The 24,155-nt window shown below is 32.0% G+C and overlaps 1 protein-coding gene across 2 annotated transcripts in view; it reads right to left on the bottom strand.

The window, feature by feature from the left end:
* LOC145006167 (flavin-containing monooxygenase FMO GS-OX5-like) overlaps positions 1–24,155 on the bottom strand; it is a 30,486-nt gene that overhangs the window by 5,440 nt on the left and 891 nt on the right. For both annotated transcript variants that reach the window (XM_078965266.1, XM_078965265.1), the window contains exons 2-4: positions 14,924–14,994; positions 14,578–14,733; positions 7,088–7,170 (exon numbers count right to left, since the gene is read on the bottom strand). In XM_078965266.1, coding sequence (XP_078821392.1) covers positions 7,088–7,170; positions 14,578–14,733; positions 14,924–14,994 — 310 coding nt within the window. The remainder of the gene's footprint in view (positions 1–7,087; positions 7,171–14,577; positions 14,734–14,923; positions 14,995–24,155) is intronic.

The raw sequence follows: 24,155 nt of genomic DNA on the forward strand, positions 1-24,155 counted from the left end.
ATCATACATGGGAACTAGTAAATCTACCTCCAGGTAGCAAGCCACTAGGTTACCGTTGGATTTTTAAGAGAAAGATGAAACCTGATGGCAGTATTGATAAATACAAGGCAAGACTAGTAATCAAAGGTTATAGAAAGAAGGAAGGTCTAGACTACTTTGATACTTATTCGTCGGTAACGCGGATAACATCCATTAGATTGGTTCTTGCCATTGCAGCTATCAGAAACTTACAAGTTCATCAAATGGATGTGAAAACAGCTTTCCTAAATGGGGAGTTGGAAGAAGAAATTTATATGGAGCAACCTAAGGGATTCATTGCCTCAGGACAAGAGAACAAGGTTTGTAAACTTGTTAAGTCTCTATATGGATTAAAACAAGCTCCTAAACAATGGCATCAAAATTTTGATCAAGTCATGATGGAAAGTGGCTTTAGAATCAATGAGTGTGATAAGTGTATCTATGTGAAAAACACCAGTCATGGATATGTCATCTTGTGTTTGTATGTTGATGATATGCTTATCATTAGTAGCGATGACAAGATAATAAGATCCACGAAGGATATGTTGAAATCCAGGTTCGACATGAAAGATATGGGTTTAGCAGATGTGATTCTTGGAGTGAAGATCACAAGAATCCAAAGTGGTTTGATTTTGAGTCAAACACACTATATGGATAAAATTCTTGAAATATTTGCTAAGGGAGATACTAGCATAGCTAGAACTCCAATTGACACTAGTCAACATCTACGTAAAAATAGAGGTGTTAGTGTTAATCAAGTGGAATATTCAAGAATTATTGGCAGTCTGATATATCTAATGAGTTGTACCAGACCTGACTTAGCACATGTTATGAGCAGACTAAGTGGATACACTAGTAAACCTAGTTCTGAACACTGGAAGAGTATTAATAGGTTGTTGAGGTATGTGAGGTACACGCAAGAATATGGACTGCATTATGGCAGACATCCAGTAGTTATCGAAGGATACAAGGATGCAAATTGGATATATGACATAAAAGATTCCAGATCTACAAGTGGATATGCGTTTACACTTGGAGGTGCTGCTGTAGCATGGAAATCATCCAAGAAAATAGTTATATCTAGATCCACGATGGAATCTGAATTTATCGCCTTAGATATTTGTGTTGAAGAGGCAGAGTGGCTACGTCAATTTGTAGAGGACATTTCCAAATGGCCTAAGCTGGTAATGGCCATACCTATACATTGTGATAACCAATCGGCAATTGGTAGATCTCAAAGTACAATGTATAATGGGAAATCAAGGCACATTAGACGTAGACATAAAACGATACGACAACTAATCTCTACGGGAGTTATCATGGTTGACTGGGTGAAGTCAAAGGATAACATTGCGGATCCGCTTACAAGAGGCTTGAGTAGAGATGTAGTTTATAAGTCGTCAAGAGGAATGGGACTAAAGCCCATGAATGAATAAATTCATACGAAGGAAACCTTACCCAGAAGACTGGAGATCCCAAGATCTGGGTTCAAAAGGATAACCTAATTGTATGAGTGGGGCAGGTCACTGTGGGGGGAGTTAACATTTCTTCCTAGTCCATTCCTTTATGTAGTGACAAAATTAGGCTAAACATATGGTTTTTAATGATTATTGGAATCACCTATGTGAGAGAGAAGTGGGGTCGCTTCGAAGGGAATTATAGGGGCAAAAAAATTCCTAAAGCTCTTGCAGAACCAGGTTAGTGTTCATGACCAAAACGAACACATCTATGAGGATATGACCTTGTCAGGGAGAGTCCTGTGAGATTTACATTGTCGTCTACATAAATGGAAGCTTAGTTCAAAGACATCGAGATCTACTAACTGCTAGGAGATTAAGTGTAACTTCTTAAGGGAAGGTTCAAAGGGTAATACCTACCTATCCTATGCAGGATTCAACTATTGAAAATATCATTTGGAAATTGGATGTGCAGAGATCAATCTCCATTCATGTGGGGGATTGATGGAAATTTAGTAAAAATATTTATATTTTTCACTAACTTTGGACATATATAAATATATACATATGTTGTATATATAACGAACTCTAAGTGGGTTTGTGTTCTCCTCCATGAGGACTTCGAAACGATATATTATATGTCCAAAATAGAGTATAAGTGAATGAGATATCGATACTCAAAGATGGGTATTTGAGAATAAGTTTAGCAAAAGAGAGGAATGTGGGAATGAGTCCTACATTGGTAGAGAGACCAAACTCAACAAGGTTTATAAGCTTCATTGCATGGAAGGCTTACAAGCTTGTGTCTATGGTTATGCTACAATTCCTATCCGCGTGCAGGGGGGGGTGCAAATCTTGGTTCCATAGACCAAAAACACTGAACTCGTGCATAGGCGCGACCTGCGGACACAAATGCAGCTCCGAAAACTCGGGCGTGCGCTACCCTCATTTTGCTAAACTTGACAGTTTTGGTCCCTATTTTTGAATTCTGTAACAGATGCATTAATTGCGTAATTAATGACATTTATTGCCATTAAACGCTCAATCAATTAGTGATTTGTTTCTGTTTCACTATTCGACTATAAAAGAAGACTTTGCCTTCTCATTCAGACACCCGAATGAAATTACTCTTCTTCTTCTTCCTTCTCTGCATTCCTGCTTCCGGCGATTCTTTCAGGCAAGTGGTTATATCCGGCAGTACAGAATACTGTTTAGGTTGTTGTACCCTGGGAACAGACGGCAAATCTGTTTAAGGGAATTGAGTCCAGCTTAAGCCTCAGCCACATCGTTTGCATCTAATCTTTCTTTACAGGAACCTCTCAAGGACGAAAATCGAAGATAACATTCTAACAATATATATATATATATATATATATATATATATATATATATATATAGAGAGAGAGAGAGAGAGAGAGAGAGAATTGTTTGAATATATTTATTTATATATTATGTATGTGGAAATTTAATAAATATTAGTGTATATAATATTTTTGTAAAAACGTATTTTAAAAGTTAATAAATAGGGCTAATATAAACATTAAAAATAAAATATTGTTTAGGATAAAGAGTCTTGAGGAAAATTGTAATAGTCGTGATGAAGATCTTGAGGATATAATGAATGCCTAAATATGACTTTGTATGAAGATGTTACGATTCTTCGAAGTTTCGCGTTCATCTCTATACAACAAAATGGTGTTGTTAAAAGTGAATCAGGGATATATTGATTATTAGCCTAAGTAATCTAAATGAAAGTTATAATAATCATAAAAGTGAAAGTTTACAGATAGAAAACACTTAAATATGACTTCATATGAGGAAATTATGGTTTTTTCAAAGTTTTGGCGCAACAGTGTGGACACATAATTCAACATAAAAATTGATCGATTGTCAGCCAAAAAAATGTAAATAAGAGTTGAAGATCTTGTGATTAGGAATGCGTCAGTATAAAGACAGTCAAGAATGGAGTATGTATGAAGAGGTAATGAATTATGCACATATTTTTGTAATGTAGTCTTCATAGACTGTTAAATTTAAAATGGAGTGGGAATTAGCCAACAAAATCTAAATGAAGGTTGTACTACTCGAAAGTACCTACATGTAGATCTAAAGAACGTTGAAAACGGAGCTTGTATGAGAGATATATTATTTTTTATATTGAGAAATTTTGCCCGACATGGAGATGTGACTCCACTACATGTGTGCCACGTGCCACGTTTCTGGAGAATAACCTTGCCGACCAAGCCAGGGTGCGACATGCCTCTGGTGTGGGCACGACATGCTTTTCCTAAAAATCGCCTATAAATAGCAGCTCCAACATTTCATTTCCTCACAACAAATCAAAATTCTCTGTACATTCTCCTAAGATTTTAAGCTCGAGTTTTTCTAGTTATTACGGTATTTTAGCAAGACTCTGAAGCATTAGTGAGCTCGAAAAATAAAAGCTTTTGGGTCGGGATTGTACCCGTAACTTTCCGACTTTTCGCTAGAAAATCTGTAAGTTAAGGCGCTTATTACGTTTTAAATGTAACTTATATTTATGTTCATAATCCATTATTATGAATTTATAAATAAGATTTATTAGTGACTCTAAGTCATAATACGAATGGATCTACTTACGGGAGTGATGAGTAGGCTAGATCTAGTGAGGTGTTTAAAGTAGGATTTCCAAACAGTATACTCAGTATACCTAATGGAACTTACTTCTGATATGATCTTAGTTGGTTATTCCTTATTTGATAGATCTTGATGTAGACATTGAGATTATTAAGGAATCCAGACCGTCGTTATTGTAATCAGTAGATACACGACTAAGACTTAGTGATATTCATATCTAGGTAATTTAAATGGAAAATCTAAGGTGTTAGGCAAAGTGTTGCCCTAATTACAAGTCAACAATTTTTAACAAGTGTGTGCATAGTTACTTTCATCTTATACATAAATACATAGTTTTTAGATAACTAAATGCTATATGTGCATATAATATGTGTTCTTGAGATCTCTGCTAGATACAATAATATGATATGATTTTAATTGTATATTTATTTTATCATATTTAAATTGTATTGGGGATTCAAGGGTTGTGAGATAATAAAATAATGTAAGAAGCCTTGAATTGTACTATTGTACTACTAGGACCATTCATGTATAAGAGTATGGATGATGATAATTGATTATTCTACACAGTCTTGTGGAACACTAGAAGACTCGCCACCTGTAGGTATTAATGATGATGTTTTTCAGGGAAAAGGAAAGAATGTTCATACATGTACTCCATCCTCATTGACATATATTCCTTACGGAATCCCCAAAGCATTATTCTCTACTCATTACTTATAGTGATCCTTTGGGGTAGATCCCTTGAGATCATCGTTTTCGGATCAGAGAGTGAGAACAACGGGTATGGGCAATCGGGTTATTTGTGTGGTGCGAAATATATATTTAAAAGATTATAATTCTATTATTGTGAATTGAAAATATATGTGCTCACCAGAATCTCATTCCTCCCAAACCTAAACCACTAAGTTTCTTTGTATCACATGTAGCAGTACAAAGATACATAGATATTCATATTTGAATCTTTCGAGAGATTTAAGCAGTTTTTAGGTCATTAAATAAATTGTTTTAAAGCCATATACAACGATTTATGCATTATATAGTTGTACAATACAACATTTTAACGCACAAATTGTTGTGCATGGAGAAAAATTGTTATATACGGATCAACTCCATTATTTTTCTCCATTACTAAATATTGCTAAAGAGTATGGATAATAAGCATCATAAGTATTAATGGTGTACCATACGCCATCAAAGTTTATTTTTTTTTTTGTTTATTTATTGTAATGGTTAAATAACTTTTACATGGAATTTGAGGGGCCTTAAAATTTAATAAATGGTCCAGTACACTTAGCCAACTTTATTATTAATGTAGTTTTTACTTATTTATTTTGAGTTGGAGATAGTTAAAATTTCAATTCTTTTTTACTTTTGTCTTTTGAGCTGGAGTTAGTTAAATTTTGATGGAAATTTGAAAAGCTATAATATACTTAATGAATAACTTCTTGCATGTAACAAACTTTTATTTATTTACTTATGTTAGTTTATTAGTGATACATTTAATTTTTTTTTTTTCACAAGTACTCATATTCTTAATTTTTTTTTTTCACAAGTACTCATATTCTTAATTTTACCATTATCTTATGAAATTTTATTATATAATATTTATTATGATACGAAATTAATACATTATTTAGTTATATTTTTTATTCTATTAGAAATTTAGAAAGGATATATATATATATATATATATATATATATATATATATATATATATATATATATATATATATATATATAAACGTTGTTATAAAACATATTAATTATAACTTGCATTTTAATAGGTATAAGTTACAAAACTTTTTTGTATAAATCAATTATACAAAAAAAAAAAAATCATTAATACGTGCAAGAATTTTGAAGCATTGAATTAAGATAGGTTATTAAGAAATATAATTTGAAGCAAAATAACAATTTTAAAATACTAATTTTATGTATATAAATTAATGTATATTTCTTAAATTAGACATCGATGTTAATTAATTTATATCAAATGTACAAACAGATAATATAAATATAAGTTCTAAATATAAATATTTTATTTTAAAGTGGCAATTTTTATACATAATAACTAATAATAATAATATCTAATAATTATTTCGCAGGAAAAAAAATCATTCGTCAAAAGAGTTGTTTATCGATGCCGCTGTACGCATGCACACATCTAGTATATATATATATATATATATATATATATATATATATATATATATATATATATATATATATATATATATATATATATATATATATATAACAACATGAGAAAAACAATTTCTATGAGAAATGTAAGAACAATTATAGGTCATTGACATTATAACATTTATAAATCTTATGGTTTGTGATCATATTATTTATATCATGGTTAGTTAATTTGTTAAAGTTTGAAAATACCTAGCCTTACCTAGACATAGTCTAAATAATGTTGCCATAATCACAAGATATTTAGAAATCAATGTTGTAAAAATCGTTCGACGTTAGCTTATCGGTGGGTTGGGTTAAGGGATTAATCAGCTAGGCGGAGATGAATCGGGGACCATTAGTTACTAATTTGTTAGATTTTAAAAAATTAAATAGGACTAATATCATATAAACGTTCATAAATACCACTAATATCATAACAAAACAGTTAATATGATAAATACAAGACTAATCATACCTCAAATAGTTTCTATTGAGATATAATTTCTTCAAAGTATTAAAATTTCATCGGGTTCTACTCTTACAGTAATTTTGTATGCATGAATTAATCGCTAGACGCTCTTTAATCGCTCGAGTAGCGCCTAGAGATTAATCGGGACCTAAGCGGGATTTTTACAATATTGATATATATATATATATATATATATATATATATATATATATATATATATATATATATATATATATATATATATATATATATATATAGAGAGAGAGAGAGAGAGAGAAAGATAGCAAGAGAGAGAGAGAGAGAGTGTGTGTGTGTGTGTGTGTGAAAGAGAGAGTGTTACCCGGTGCAATGGAAAATGATATGTGCATCGATAGATATTCCATCTTCAAATGTAATTGTACCATCCTTATTGATACAATCTATCTGTCATGAAAATAGACAAGCTTATTTATCAATTTTATGCATCTATATATATATATATATATATATATATATATATATATATATATATATATATATATATATATATATATATATATATATATATATATATATATATATATATATATATGCAGATTTATGCAAAAGATAAGTTATTCAGATTACTAGACTTTGGTATTCTAATCAAATATGTACTTATATGCAAATTCCTTAAATGTATATATACAAAGGGCATTTAGTGTAGGGATATCCAGAGTCGGAAAGATTCCTCTTAACTAAAATGTTCATAGTTCACGTATTGCATCAGACATATATTTATTTTAGTAGTAGATGTTATTCTATAAAAAGTCTAAATCCTAATATGATACAAATATTTCAAATCCAAAAGTTAACTGATATAAACATATTTTGAATTTAAATTTAATCGTTCTATAACATAATGGTGGTTAAGTGCTAGTGAGTAATAAGATGCATACTGTATGTTGCCTGTAATAATTTAGGATGGTGGTCTCCAAAGGTAGATTGTGTTGAGAGTTGGCCATCCCGATAATGTACGTAAAGCTTATGATCATATGATCCTTAATTGGCTTTTAGCCTTTAACTTCCATGTATGTCTACAAAACGTTTGATATATATATATATATATATATATATATATATATATATATATATATATATATATATATATATATATATATATATATATATATATATAGAGAGAGAGAGAGAGAGAGAGAGACCGTAGGCACCAATAGATTGCAAAGGTCTCTTGGCAACCTTTAAAGATTTAACTAGTGTTTGACATAAAACTCCATATCATGGCCTTAACTCTAAAGAAACTTTGAAGGAGTTGGCCAAGACACAAAACATGACATGTTATTGTTTCAAATACATGTTGGATTAAATGATTGATCACTATATCCAAGCTTAGATGTAGTAATCAAGTCAAATGTTATCTTTATCTAAGAGTGGATCAGTATATCCATATGTAGATAGATCTACAGACAACCATGACATATTGCAATTGGATAGTAATAAATTCAAGTATTAGCTTTATCTAAGGTTAGATAAAATTCATCAATATAGTCACATTGAGCAATGAATAATATCTCCAATCTTCACAAACACAAATGAAAGACAAAACTTGTAGTACAAACTTGAATACACTTGATAATTTTGAGAAATTTACTTATAAGATAGTTCTAATTAAACAATGTTTTATTCCTAGTTGCCCAAAAGGTAAACTATATTAAAGAAAGCTAAAAGTGAAGCATATTGAAATCATAGAATGAGGATAAGAAGCCTTAACTTTTTTTTCTTGTTTTTTTAATATAAAAAATTATTTATGCTACAACTACTATTGTTACAACAATCACCATCACACAACTTCATTTTTGCAGCACCATTCATTTGGTATAACTTGTATAAGCATGAGTGCCAATATTTATTAATAATATGATCCAATAACAAATTAGGAGGTGTCGAGTGCACATTTATATATAAAAAGAGTTTTACCCTAAACACGAAAAAGGCAAGGTTAAGGGGAAGCTCCCCAAAAGGTATATGAAATTTCAGAGTTGGAATGTAGTGAAAAAATAACAATTCATGTTCCAGAAAGATGGAAAATTTACTAAGTCAAAATATGCCAGTTTCGCAACCTTGTTTGCCAAGGCTGCTTAGGTAGTCACATGTTATGCTAGTTTTGCTACCATAGGCGGATCCAAGGGGATCCCGGGGTAGCCCGGGATACCCCTCAAAAAATTTTCGGTAGTGTAATTTCTGTTTATGAATCTTTTAATTTTTAGATATAATGTATATATACGCATCCCTTTAGTTATAACACAAAACAAATAGTAGAGCTACTGATTAAGGTGTTGGTTTATTGAAGTAAAGCTCTCAGGTTCAATTATTTCTTATTACATATCCTTTTTCTATTTGTTTTTTATTTTCCCAGTTATTCTATCCCACATCGTCAAACATATGTAAACTCAACCATTTTTGTCTATTATATAAGTCTGCTATTATCATACTTCATTTGATGTCTACTTTGAATCTCACATCGATTCAAGTATCAAAATATACTTCAACTTCATGTTTATAAAATAAGAGTTGAGGTTATCTAAAGATTCGATTAAGGTTTGAGTTTAACACCGAAACGGAACTGGGGAAAGCCAAGTACCCTGGAAAAAAAATTGGATTACCCGAAATATAAAATTAGAATACCCCTTTACTTTGGTCCTGGCTCCGTCACTGTTTGGTACTACTACTTCTGCAAGCAAGTTGGCTACTACAAAGAGACTGTTGCCAAGGCTGTTGCGATGCTAGGTCTAAAATTGCTTCAACAACTTATGTTGTTTCTAGGATTGCTTGAGTAACTTATGTTGTTGATTGCTGCTAACTTCCAAAAATTCAAGAAATCAGTTACTACTTCTATATAGATGTTTGTAACTTCCCAAAAACTAATTTTGTCAACGGTATCTATATTTTGGGTAAAAATTAAAGCCATACTTTAGTTTTTTGGTCTCACATTAATTTAATCAATTCTCATACTCACAATAGTTGTACTTTTTTCTATACCAAAAATGAAAATGGTCCTGATTGATTATACTAAGATCAAATTTGCATGTATCCCATGCAATATAGGGACATAATATTAATCATGGAAAATGAATATACACGATCAGTCAAACGAACCAAATCTAAGAATAAACCTTTGTTTATTCTAACAGAATCAGATGATTGCAGGAATCAATTCACTTGATTCATTGTAGAATTGGAAAAGAACACCTGTGCGGAAAAAAAAAAGAACAAGGGATGCATAACAACGAAGAAGAAAAAGAATTATGTGAAATTTACTTTTGCTGCAAGTTACGACTTTATTCAAGGCTAAAAAACTTAACTCAAAACATAAAACATCTATCCTATGTATACAAATCAGATTAGACTTCGTATCTAACACAAAAAACTTATTTTAATGTCAAGTTTCCCAAAGTTTCTCTGGAACTTAAATGTCCTAGTTTTCTGGATTAGTCAAACATATTCCGCTTTTATCTAGAATCTAGCACTATCTTCACTCCTAACATCTTTCTCGTTACTTCAAACTTGATTCAATCCATCGAATTTGTCAGAATATCAACACGTTGCTCATTGGTTCTCAAATGCTTAACCAAAACTTCTCATTTTTCAATACATTCACATATGAAGTGATACTTTGTATCAATATGCTTACTTCTTCCATGGAATATGAGGTTTTTTTCATTAGATTTACTGCTGATTTATTGTCTTCAGGTGGAGTAGCAGGGCTTATCTTCTTACCTGTTAATTCACTCAACAGTCTTCGTATCGTGATACCTTGACACGTGTTTGTTGCAACCATGAATTCTGCTTCACATGTAGAAAGAGCTACATTTTTTTGTTTCCGCGAAGCCCAGTAACCAAGTTTTCATTTTGGTAGAATGCAACTCCACTTTTAATTCTTCTATCAGTTATGTCTCTTGCAAGATCACTATCTGTATACCTAATTATGATGTCTTCTTCACACCCTTTGACATAAACTAACCCATAATCCATTGTATCTTTAATATAACTCAGTATATGCTTTACCAGTTACATATGTTTGATAGTAGGATGCTTCATATATTGACTCATCATCCCTACGACATATGAGATATATGGTTGTTGTTTGTAAAAGACCTCAAACTTCCAATTATGCTTCTATATTAAGTGGGGTCAATTGGTTAACCTTTTTCATCTTTGAATAATTCCGACTTAGGCTCCACTAGATACTTACACAAGTTACAATCCAACATTCTTTCATTTTCAAGAATAACTTTCATATACCTCGATTGTTTTAAGGAAATCCCTCATTTTTCTTAAAGCACTTCAATTTCCAAGTAGTATGACAATGAGCCATGATTACTCATTTCAAATTCCTAATTCATCCTTTGAAGTGTTTTATTTCAATCTTGCAACTCCATGTGATGATAAGATCATCAACATATATTCCCATTATACGTATCGTCCTATTCTTGTTTCTCATGTAGACTTCATATTCTTGTGGACATCATTTAAAACCAAGGCATTTTAAATACTTATCTAATCTTGGGTTCCATGATCTAGGTGCTTGACATAGTCCATAGAATGCCTCATGGAGCTTCTACACCTTCTTTGGTTGGTCACTATTCTCAAACCCTTCTGATTGTGTAACATAGACTTCTTCTTCTAAGTCTCCATATAGGAATGCCGACTTTACGTCAAGGTGATGTACCAACCACCCATTTTTAGCCGAAAGTGTAAGTAGTATCTAAATTGTTTCGATTCCTGCAACTGGTGTGAAGACTTCATCAAAGTTAATCCCTTGCTTTTACGGATACCCCTTTGCTACCAATCTTGCTTTATGATTTAATACCTTCTAGTTGGATCCCTTTTTTAGTTTGAAAACCTATTTTGATCCAATAGGTTTCCTTTATGATGGTAGCTTAACCACACTCCTAAGTTTTTTTTTTTTTTTTTTTTTTTTTTTTTTGTAATTGATTTTAATTCACTTTTTATGGAATTAACCCACTCGTGACTCATACTTGCTACATAGTAAGTACTTGGTTCTTCACTATCATGCAAGAGTAATAATTCTTCAGTTTCATCATATATATCAACCAAATAGCAATACTTCAAGAAATCATCTGATTCTATTGAGGTAAAACTTGTTGAATCATATGTATGTGCATTTTCTGAGCTTGATGGGGTAGATTGTGTCGATCCATGAGAACTATGTTGTAATTCGGGGTTGGTTGTGTTCGTTTCAGGTGTGTCAAATTGCATGTCTACATCAACTTGGTCTTCTTGCATTATGTAACCTTCCATAGTGAAGGTCACATTTCGATTGGTTTGAGTCTTGGATGTTTTTGTTCGGTCCCATGCCTTATCTTCCTCGAATTGTACATCTTCTAGTTTTATGAGATGGCTTCCTGTTGATATCAAGTGAACGACACACCTAAGTACCCTCAAATGCTCAATTTTTGGTTTTCTTCTTGTCCACATCTCATATGGAGACGAGTTTTCAAGGGTTTTTGTAGTTACACGGTTCAACACATAAACAACATGTCTTACTGCTTCACGGCATAAAGGATCAGGTACATTCATGCCTTTTAAGATGCTTCTGTTCATCGCTAATAGTATGCGATTCCTTCTTTCTACCACTCCGTTCTATTATGGGGGGTTGTGGGGAATATGTTTTGTTTTAAAACACATGTGTATTCATTTCCCTTTTCTGCCAGTACTATGAAGGGTTTTATTACAAAAATAAATGATTTGCTGAGAATGATTTCCCAATTCTCGATCTTTTTTATTTTCTCAATTCAACTTACCACTTTCTCACACACACACATGCACACACACACACACACTCTCTCTCTCTCTCTCTCTCTATATATATATATATATATATATATATATATATATATATATATATATATATATATATAATTTGTTAGGTTCATATGAGATGGACCTAGTTTTATCAGATCATTTTTTCCTAGTAAAATATTCTAATACAATATTTTTAACACATTTTACAATGAAACATTCAAAAAACATATAATGTTAGAATATTATACATATATTAGAAACAAGGTTTCAATTGCTTGGATTCTAATAAGAGTCTTGATACACTTTCAAATTGATGAATTTCGATAGTACACTCGAAATCTCAATTAGATAAAACTCAATATTATTCTAGAATAGAGAATGATGGCATTATAATTTTTGTTCAAAATTTAAAAATAACAAAAAACGGGAATATAACCCATTTTCTAAAAAGAATGAAAACTATCACCAAACAGTTTCGTAACAATCACAAAACTTTTATAAAACTGCCACCAACTTGGGTTCAAAATAAGGGTAAAAAACCGTGTTAAGGACCTCAAATTTAGTCAAAAAAACTAGCTTAGCCCTAGGCACGAGTTGCCACCCCTTGGACCCCGCCACCAGGGGCGCTACCCACGGACCCCGTGGTTTAGGGACTTTGCCCTAAAAATAATATTATACTTTAAATCAAGACAAACTCAAACGATTGTGCACTCCGTGCCGCCCTTACTTGTTTAATATTTATTAAGATCACATTTGTCAACAAGTTTATCCCATTATATTTAAACGATATTGGTGACACCAATCACCAACAATATATATATATATATATATATATATATATATATATATATATATATATATATATATATAAGGTTAAGTTTAAATGAGATGCTATTTAACGTGAGAACACTACTTTATGTTACTATTCTACTATGAATTTTGTATATACAACGATATGACATTATTCATCAACAAATATACGAACAATCAAACATTAATATTCACATTAAAATTTTGTATGTACAACTTTATGACATTATTTATCATGAACAATCACATATTTAATATTTACATTAGAATTTACTAAATTACTACACACACACACACACACACACACACACATATATATATATATATATATATATATATATATATATATATATATATATATATATATATATATATAGTAGAATAGCAATATAAAATTGAATATATTCATATTATAATTACTACAATACTATACATATTAAATTCATAATAGAATACTAACATAAAGTAGTGTTTTCACGTTCTCACATTAAATAGTGTTCTCATTTGAACTTAACCATATATATATATATATATATATATATATATATATATATATATATATATATAGGGAAAAGTGAATGTACCCTTAAGGGTACATAAGCTTAGGTACCAAAACTCACCATAATACATCGTTTTGTTTAATATATTCATTATAATGCTCTTTAAGTTCAATTCCTAACTTGATTTACAATTAAGATTTTCGAAATTTCACTATTATCTTCCTTTACATCAGATATTTTTGCCAAAGACCTAGTAGACTATATATATTATAGTTGAAAATGAAAATTATGTAAGAGGGAGATAAATGTGAAATTTATAAAAATCTTGGAAGTAAATCAAGTTATAAGTTGAATTATAAGAACATTGGACAATTATAATGTATATATATAATACAAAACGACGTAGTATTATGTGTTTGGGTACCTAAGCTTATATACCCTTAAGGGTATATTCACTTTTCCCATATATATATATATATATATATATATATATATATATATATATATATATATATATATATATATATATGTGTGTGTGTGGGGGGGGGGGGGGGGGGGAATTCTACATGAACTAAATTTGTAGTTTTCTCTTTGGGGTAAAGACCTTAATTTACTAAAATCACCCAATTTGATTTCATGTAGACGAAAGATGTAAGAGACTTTAAATTGCACATTTAGTAACTATAATAAAGAGTAATCATATACTATAAATTACCTTAGCATGCTGCCATATATTGCTGAACTTCTGTGATTTTGAAACTTTAGCATGCGGAGCCGGAGATCTTGATGACATGTGAACTTCTTTGGCGACTGTTGCTATTTCTCTTGACAAGTCCAATGCAGTTGGCCCATTCCCAATTAAAACTACAATCTTTTTATGTTTTAAATTATATATTTGTTTTGATTACTAGAAATAAAAAAATGCAGACATATTAAATTATCTTCTGAACCTAACAAGACAAGTTTTTTTAGTTAATATAAATTGCTAACAGTTTTCATTTTCTATCATTTGAGGACACTCCTAAATACAAAAATGAAATGATTATTTTCTTATTACCAACCTGATCTCGAAATGGTTCGGGAACACGATAGTTGTGACTATGCATTTGCTTCTTAGACCATGTCTTGATGCCTGTATCATTTTTAGAACAGATATAAAACTTTAACTGATTTAATAATGTATCGTAGAAGATTGTGTTATAATTTAAGGAAGCAACTATTGACATCCAATTATATCTAGAATTTTATTTTTTACCAAATGCTGGTGTTTTAAGAAAATATTTACAGAAGTATAGTAGTTTGTAATTTAATTACCAAACAATAGTAAAAGGATATATAATCAAACTTCCCTAAGTCAATCCCATTACAAAGAGAATTTCAAAATACATTTTAGCCTCTGAACATTTAGGAATTTAACACTTATTTTGATTCAAGTGTGAAACTTAAAGTTGTTTTTGGGATATTCCATTGTCAAATATTCACATATATTGTGATAATGCGGCCACATTGTCTGATGTATACGATGTTATGTATAATAGGAAGTGGAGACACATTAGCATTGGACAATGAGATAACTAATTAAAGTACGTACTATCAAAGTTTTCTTTCTCAAGTTAAGTAGGAACTTGAAAATTCCACTTAGAAAACCTCCCATTAGAGATTTTATTGGAATTACTACAACAAACATGGGTCTAAAACCACAATAGAATTGTTTGATGATGGAAAATCAACTTGCAATTATTGCTCATAATTCTCACGTTTAAAGGTTAAATATAAAAACACTTAGTTGATAGAGTGTACTATTAATAATGATAGATCTATGCAACGTAAGATAGTAAGTCATCAGTGAAAATAAGGTTGAGTCAAGACTCTTAACAACTTTTTGGAGAAACCTAAGCAATGAAGGTGTTGTAAAATTTTTCCTATATGATTTAGACGTGGTTCCACCTTAAATGAAGATTAATGGTTTACAATCTAGAGTGTCATGAAAAGGGATTATAATGTATGTCCATATTCACACTTAGTAATAGAGAAAGATGGTAGATGATATGTTAGGGTAAGTCAGAAATGTCACACGATTCTTTCATGTTGCTATAAATACATATATCTTGAGTTGGGTTGGGTCAAAACTAAAGCTTTTGCCTAGTCTCCATACTACCCTACTTTTTAGACTTTAGGGTGTTGGAGGGAATGTTCACTCATTTTTGGTGGGCCATACCCCCTTTTCCTCACTTTCCTTTCGCTCACTAAAAACCCAAGGGATGGGTGGAAACCCTTCCCTCACTTTTTGGTCCAATCAAAACCCACTTCCCGTTTGGAATAAAAAAAAGAGAAGAAAAAAAAAAAGAAAAAAAAAATGCACAGCCAATCCTTAGAAGAGAGAGAGAGAGGGAGAGAGAGAGAGAGAGAGAGAGAGAGACTCTCCCCCCACCCTCTTCCCACTGCTTCTTTCCCGCACCCCCTGTGCGGTGTTTCACCATGCGGGAAGCCTTCCCGCGGCTTCCCCGCTCCCCACTCCGTCCAGCCTTAGGGTCTCCTAGGTTTCCCATAGGTATAAATAGGATTCAATGTGCCATTTATTTCACACCAAATTTCGAAATCTCATCCCATCTTTTCTCTCTCCACAAATTCAACAAGGATGTGATTCACGATTCTTAGTTCTTATGTATTTCTAGGTATTCTCTTTGTGTTTATCAGTTTTCCATAACTATGGGAATTGATGATATATGCATTAAATCCTAGGTGTTTTATGCTAAAGCTTTCTATCACTGATTGTGGTGAAAACGTTAAAAGAGTTCTTCCATATATTCATCAGTCATGAATCTACGATCTTCATGTCGGTGTTACTTCTTATGTTCTGTCTTTTAAATTTAAATTTTCTAATAACAATTACTCGATCGCTCACATGGTAAAACATAGTAACTCTTACTTCCTTTTCGCCCATCAAGCAAACATTTCTTTTCCCCCTAAAAAAACAAGTGCTTCTCGGTATAATGAAATTGAGAGGCTGAAAATATAGGGCTCTCAAGTTGTGGGTAGTATGGTGGTCGTGAGGGTTTGAAAGATAAAAATGTTTCTAGTAGGTTCGTTAGAACTAAGCTCATGATTGATTTCAACCAGCGTTAGGATGGTATTGTTTGAAGAACTATCTTAACTCTTAAGCCATTAATGAAGTGGAAATGGATTAAAACTAATAGAGAGTTTGAAGATCAACTGATTTGAGTTGTAGTGAAAACTGTTAGTTTATTATTAATAAAAGGTAAAATAATATATATATATATATATATATATATATATATATATATATATATATATACATATATATATATATATATATATATATATATATATATATATATATATATATATATATATATATAGGTTCAGGTTCATTTGAGACCATGCTAATTTTGTGAGACCGTGAGACCAAATCTAAATTTAAAATGCAAAATAAATGGAAAAATCCAAAAATTCTTTTTTTAAATATTATTTTCAGAACTTGAATTAACTAAAAAAAATTTTAAAAAAAATCCCGTTTTTTTTTTTTTTTTTTTTTTTTTTTTTTTTTTTTTTAAATACGTGAAATATTGTAAATACAGTATTACACTGACATATTCTAAACAATAATTTTAAAATGCAAAATAAATGGAAAAATCTAAAAATTCTTTTTTTAAATATTATTTTCGGAACTTGAATTAACTAAAAATAAAAAAAAAATAAAAAAAAACCCTATTTTTCTGAAAAATACGTGAAATATTGTAAATAGAATATTACATTGTACATATTCTAAAAATAATTTTAAAATGCAAAATAATTGGAAAAATCAAAAAATTCTTTTTGTAAATATTATTTTCGGAACTTGAATAAACTAAAAAAAAATTAAAAAATGCGTCTCACGGTCTCACAAACTTAGACCGTCTCACATGAACCTAACCCTATACATATATATATATATATATATATATATATATATATATATATATATATATATATATATATATATATATATATATATATATATGGGGATAGGGAATATAAATGCTAAATATACCCGGGTTGGTTTCACTTGGTAAATATATTATCCTCCATAACATTTCTTTCTTTCATTATTGTTTTACCATCTTTGTTTTCTTTCCTCAATTATCGTTTATTACTTCACCCAAGTGAACATTACTAAACCCTAAACCTAAACGTTAAACCCTAAATTTAAACCCTACACCCTAAACCTAAACCCTAAACCCTAAACGTTAAACCCTAAACCCTAAACCCTAAACCCTAAATCTAAACCCTAAACCTAAACCCTAAACTCTAAACCCTATACCTAAACCTAAACCCTAAACCCTATTGTGTCGATCTTGAATTTACATCTTGAAGTATTAACCGTGAATCCATTAATCGTAATATTTATATAGTAAAACAATGTATTTTCAAGAGATTTAGTACCTAAGCTTAGGTGGGGCTGTAATGTATATTCCCTTTTCCCTATATATATATATATATATATATATATATATATATATATATATATATATATATATATATATATATATATATATATATATATATATATATATATATAGTGTTAGGGTCCTTGAATTCTTCACTAACTCATAGCCAATAGTCATTATAACATTCATGGATATCTGATTACTACAGTCGAATTAAATTTTGGATAAGCAAGATTTTTCTTCATATAAAAGGTACCAAGATGCTGACCTGACAAAGGGGAATTTTGAAAGAATAATCAATGCACATAATGATCCGAACGATATCGAAGCGACGTTTGGAGCTCCCATTGCAACAACACAATCAAATACAATACCGACAAATACAACACAACCATTTGTGGACCCCATAAACCCTAGACCCTCCATTCTTGGACCTATCGAAAACCTTGTTCCAGGGGGTGCTTTGGGTCAAGATAAGATACGCACTCCCCACATTGAATTCAATATCGGTGACCCGAAACCTAAGAAAAGGAAAAGAGACAAATCCCCCATTAACTTACCTGTTACTTCCTGCACATTGAATTATTTATTCCCCAGGCCACGGGAATGACAACCATTGATCTCAATATTAATCCCTCTGAACATCACACCACAACATCTTCTGAAGAGTGCAACAGCGAGTCGAACTCATGGGATATTATACAGACATCAGAGATTGAGTCTGCTATAGGGTTCCAAATCGACATTGACAACCCAATTCTTGCCGAAGTGGTAGGGGAAAGCAGAGAGAAAAATATTGCTCAATGAATTGTCTGTCTCTAAATGTTAGAGGAATAGGGGTGAAAGAAAAGATTACCTGGGTTGGGACTTGGGAAGCTTAGAACACACACACAAAGTCAATTTTTTGGGGATACAAGAAATGCAGCTGCTTGATCATGAAAAATTGACGTATTTAGTTGTTGGGGGAACCAGGACTTTAAATTTGAAGGGCTAAACTCAAATGGCAGATCAGGGGTCTATTCTCGATATGGAATAACACATGCTTCTAGAAAAAAGAAGTGATTAAAACACGCCACTTCCTCATTGTCATGGGGAAATGGATTGGAACCAATGGGGATACCATATTTGCCAACATTTACGGACCATATGAGGTTAATGATAAAAAAAACTATGGAGAGAACTATTAGAGATCAAAAGATCAATTGCAGGCAACTAGATTCTATTTGGTGACTTTAACACAGTTAGAAGGCCAGATGAGAGATTCAATTCCATCTTCTGTCAAGAAAGTGCATCCGCATTCAATAGAATCATCCTAGAGGCAGAACTTCATGATTTCAACATGGGTGGTGAACGGTACACCCTTCGTGTCTAGAGTTGGTGCCAAATTGTGTAAACTAGACAAGTTTCTTGCTTGTTCTAATTTCCTCACAGCTTTTTCCTTCACTTGTGGTTATGGCACATCCCTGTGAACTCTATGACCATAAGTCGGTTACACTCTCCTCTCGAGCAACTGACTAGGGCCCACCTCCATTCAAACTATTCAACTCTTGGCTACTAAAAGCATGATTCGACAGCATCTTTAAGGAAGCTTGGGAAAGGTTCGTTGGATATGACAATCCTGATGCCTATCTGGCTGCAAAACTCAAAAACCTTAAAGAGGAGATAAAAAAATGGAAAAGGAAGAATGTCAATATAGAAAGTCTTGAGATAGCACAAATAAAGGCAAATATCTCTCAACTTGAAAATTGGAAGAATCAAGATTACTCACAGATGTAGAACGCGGTTCACGAAATGAAGGTCTTAGGAAAATCCTTGAATTAGAAAAACTCGCGGTGTTAGATTTAAAACAAAGAGCAAGGGTAAAATGGATTGTGGAGGGCGATGAGAACAAGAAATTCTTTCATGGTTACATCAACAACAAACACTAGAGAAGCACAATACATGGGTTAATGGTGAATGATGAATGGTAAATGGGTGTCATCGGCTGAAGAAGTAAAAAGTGAAGCACTTAGATTTTTTAAGAACAAATTCACTGAAACTTTGGTGTCTAGACTAAAACTCATCAGCTCTTACATCAAATCCATTTCGATGATGGAAGCTATAACACTTGAAGCCCCCTTCACACATGAAGAAGTAAAAACTATGGTGTGGGAATGTGGAAGTGACAAGGCCCCTAGCCTATACAATTTTACTTTTAAATTCATCAAGACCTACTGGGATATCATCAAAACTGATGTGATGAACTTCATCCTTCACTTCGACAAATTCGGTACCTTAGCACAGGGATATAATTCATCTTTCATCACCATTGTGCCTAAGGTAAAAGACCCCTCTTCACTGTCCGATTATCGACATATCAACCTAATCGAATGCATGTACAAGATCATTTCAAAGGTGCTTGCATTAAGACTGAAAACATTTATTGGTGGAGTCATTGCAGATGTCCAATCAACTTAAATAGAAGGCAGGAGCACTCTAGATTAACCATTAGTGATAAATGAACTCTACTCGTGGGCGAAGAAGATAAACAAGAGGATCCTACTATTCAAAGTAGACTTTGATAAAGCATTTGACTCAATAAATTGAGAATATCTTGATTCCATACTCACACAGATGGGCTTTGGCGGGAAATGGCGTCTTTGGATCAGGGGTTCTCTGAACTCCTCTCACGCCTCTGTCATTGTAAACAGATCTCTAACGGATGAATTCAAAATTTCCAAAGGTGTGCGTCAAGGTGACCCGCTCTCATCATTTCTTTTCATTATAGCCATGGAAAGTCTCAATGCAGCAATAGAGGCTGCCAAAAACAAAGGATTATTCAAAGGAGTTCAAATCCCAAATGGTGACCCTATTCTTTCACATTTTTTCTATGCAGACGACGCTTTATTTGTAGGTGAATGGTCAATATTCAATCTAAAAAATCTAGCACGGATTCTTAGATGCTTTCACGTATCATCCGGTTTGAAAGTAAGCTTTCACAAATCTAGAGTGTTAGGAATTGGGGCAACGGAAGAAGAAATTACAAATTGGGCTAATATTTTAGGATGTGAAGCAGGATCTTTTCCCTTCAAATATCTCGGTGTTCCTGTTGGCGTGAACATGAATCTTATAAAAAACTAAAAACCAATAATCGACAAGTTTCAATCCAAACTATCATCATGGAAATTAAAATCCCTCTCCTTTGGTGGCCGACTAACATTGATCACCTCAATTCTAGACAATCTTCCTACTTACTACTTCTCATTATTTACAGCAACAGTGGCGGTCACTGAGACTCTGAAACAACTTAGACGCAGATTCCTTTGGGGCGGAGATGAAGACAAATGGAAAATACATTAGGTGGCATGGGATAAAGTAATAGCTTGGAAATCTGATGGTGGGCTTAGCGTAGGATCAATACGCGCGCTGAATGTCAGCCTAATAGTCAAATGGTGGTGGCTTATAAAAAAAAGGGGGACTCAATATGGGGGCGAACAATAAAAGGTATACACATCTTATACAATAAACCTCACAATTATTTTTCTATCAGGTACAATAATGGCGTCTAGCATAACATTGCAACCATAAAGAAGGATCTCAAGAGGCGTGACCTGGAAATAGGGGATGTGTTCGAACTACAAATCAAATCTAGTGATAACACCCAGTTTCGGTATGACAAATGAACCGATGGAGACCAATTGGAGAACAAATACCCCGACCTCTTCAACCTGGAGACAAGGAAAAGATGCAAAGTGGTGGACATAATCATTGATGGATGTTTTGTAGGTCATTGGAATTCTTGTCCTGTTGAATCTAGACTATTCGAGGATTTGGACAACCTAACGAATGAATTGTTCACGGTAAAATTGGCGAGTGGGTGTGATCAATGGAAAAATAAACTTGATGTAAATGGTCGCTATACGGTTGGGGCACTACGGAGGTTAATCGATAAAAAATTAGTCCTAGTCAGATACTACCACCTATGCTATGGCACAGGGATGCACCAATAAAGGTGAACTTCTTTATTTGGAGAGCACTACACAATAAAATCCCTTCTATGATGGCTCTAAGATTACGGGGAATGGTGCTCGACTCTACATGCTGTGGTGCTTGCTTTGCTGGTGATGAATGTGCCGATCACATTCTAGTAACATGCTCGTATGCGAGTGCAATAAGAGACAAAATATTTGATTGGTGTTGTATAGAGCACTAAACATTTAACAATGTCAGGGATCTAATATGTTTTGCTACAAGCTAGGGTCGGTGTTCACAAAAAAAAAAAAAAAAGGCTCACGATGATATGCTATGGGCTTATATGGAGCCTCTAGAAATATAGAAATGACCGAACTTTTAATTTGAAATTCATCAGTGCTTTTTGCGGAGCTGAGCAGATAAAATCCTTGGTGTATCTCTGGAATGAAATGCAGAGGAAAAGGTGATTTAAGTGAATGGAACGTGTGGTCATCATCTCCTTTCCATTTTTCCTAGTTTGCCTATGTATTTTTCTTTACTTACAACTACTATATGTATGTCTTTTTTCTTTTTCTGTTCCTACTCCACTCTAGTATCTTAGGTAGTGTTTTTTTTTTTTGTCTGCAAATCTACGTGGTCTCTTCTATCTGCGCCGCGCAGACATTAGCCTTCACAGATTTTTTTTTTTTTTTTTTTTGAAGACTGTAGACCTAAAAATGACTGCGCGCCCTCTTCTTGGCACAGATGTGGACCAGAGTCTTCTAACATATTCAGACATCTTTTAGCCTAAAAAATCATATATATCTTTATTTTTTAAAGTTTTTTTTTTCAATATAGAAATGACCGGACTTTTAATTTGAAATTCATCAGTGCTTTTTGCGGAGCTGAGCAGATAAAATCCTTGGTGTATCTCTGGAATGAAATGCAGAGGAAAAGGTGATTTAAGTGAATGGAACGTGTGGTCATCATCTCCTTTCCATTTTTCCTAGTTTGCCTATGTATTTTTCTTTACTTACAACTACTATATGTATGTCTTTTTTCTTTTTCTGTTCCTACTCCACTCTAGTATCTTAGGTAGTGTTTTTTTTTTGTCTGCAAATCTACGTGGTCTCTTCTATCTGCGCCGCGCAGACATTAGCCTTCACAGATTTTTTTTTTTTTTTTTTTGAAGACTGTAGACCTAAAAATATCTGCGCGCCCTCTTCTTGGCACAGATGTGGACCAGAGTCTTCTAACATATTCAGACATCTTTTAGCCTAAAAAATCATATATATCTTTATTTTTTAAAGTTTTTTTTTTTTCAATTTATAATTTTTCTAACTTTATTAATGATAAACAATTAGAAAATAAAATTACAAAACTTTAAAAAAACGTTCGACGATACAAACGTGATATATTTGACAAATTTATAAATAAAATTTTATTACAATAATAGCCGTTGAAGTTGTTAGTATAAATATGAAAAAAAAAAATCATAATATATTATTTTATTTTTTGCCAAATTTTATAAAACATTATTTAATATAGTATCATCAATTTATTGAGAAAATATTTGTGTTATGTTTTTAATGAATTTAATTGAAAAAATCAAAGTTTATTTCTATCTATTTATGTATCAAATTTTTTGATCACTAATTACAATGTTTAGTTATAACTTTGCAACCAAAGTTTTTGGTTTTTATCAAATATATATGTTAATTCATACCATTTTAATTTTTATTTTTTATACAATAATATATAAAAGTTTATATAGATTCGTTAATTATTCATAACAAAGATATAAAAATATTAAAAAATCACTTTGAAGTTTAAAAAAATCAGTTTATTAAATATTTCAGTTTATTTTAGTAACCCGCAGATGTTAAAAAAACAAACAGTTGTCTTTTTTTAGATT

The sequence above is a fragment of the Lactuca saligna genome, chromosome 7, assembly GCF_052625555.1.
Source record: "Lactuca saligna cultivar CGN05327 chromosome 7, ASM5262555v1, whole genome shotgun sequence".
Taxonomy (NCBI): domain Eukaryota; kingdom Viridiplantae; phylum Streptophyta; class Magnoliopsida; order Asterales; family Asteraceae; genus Lactuca; species Lactuca saligna.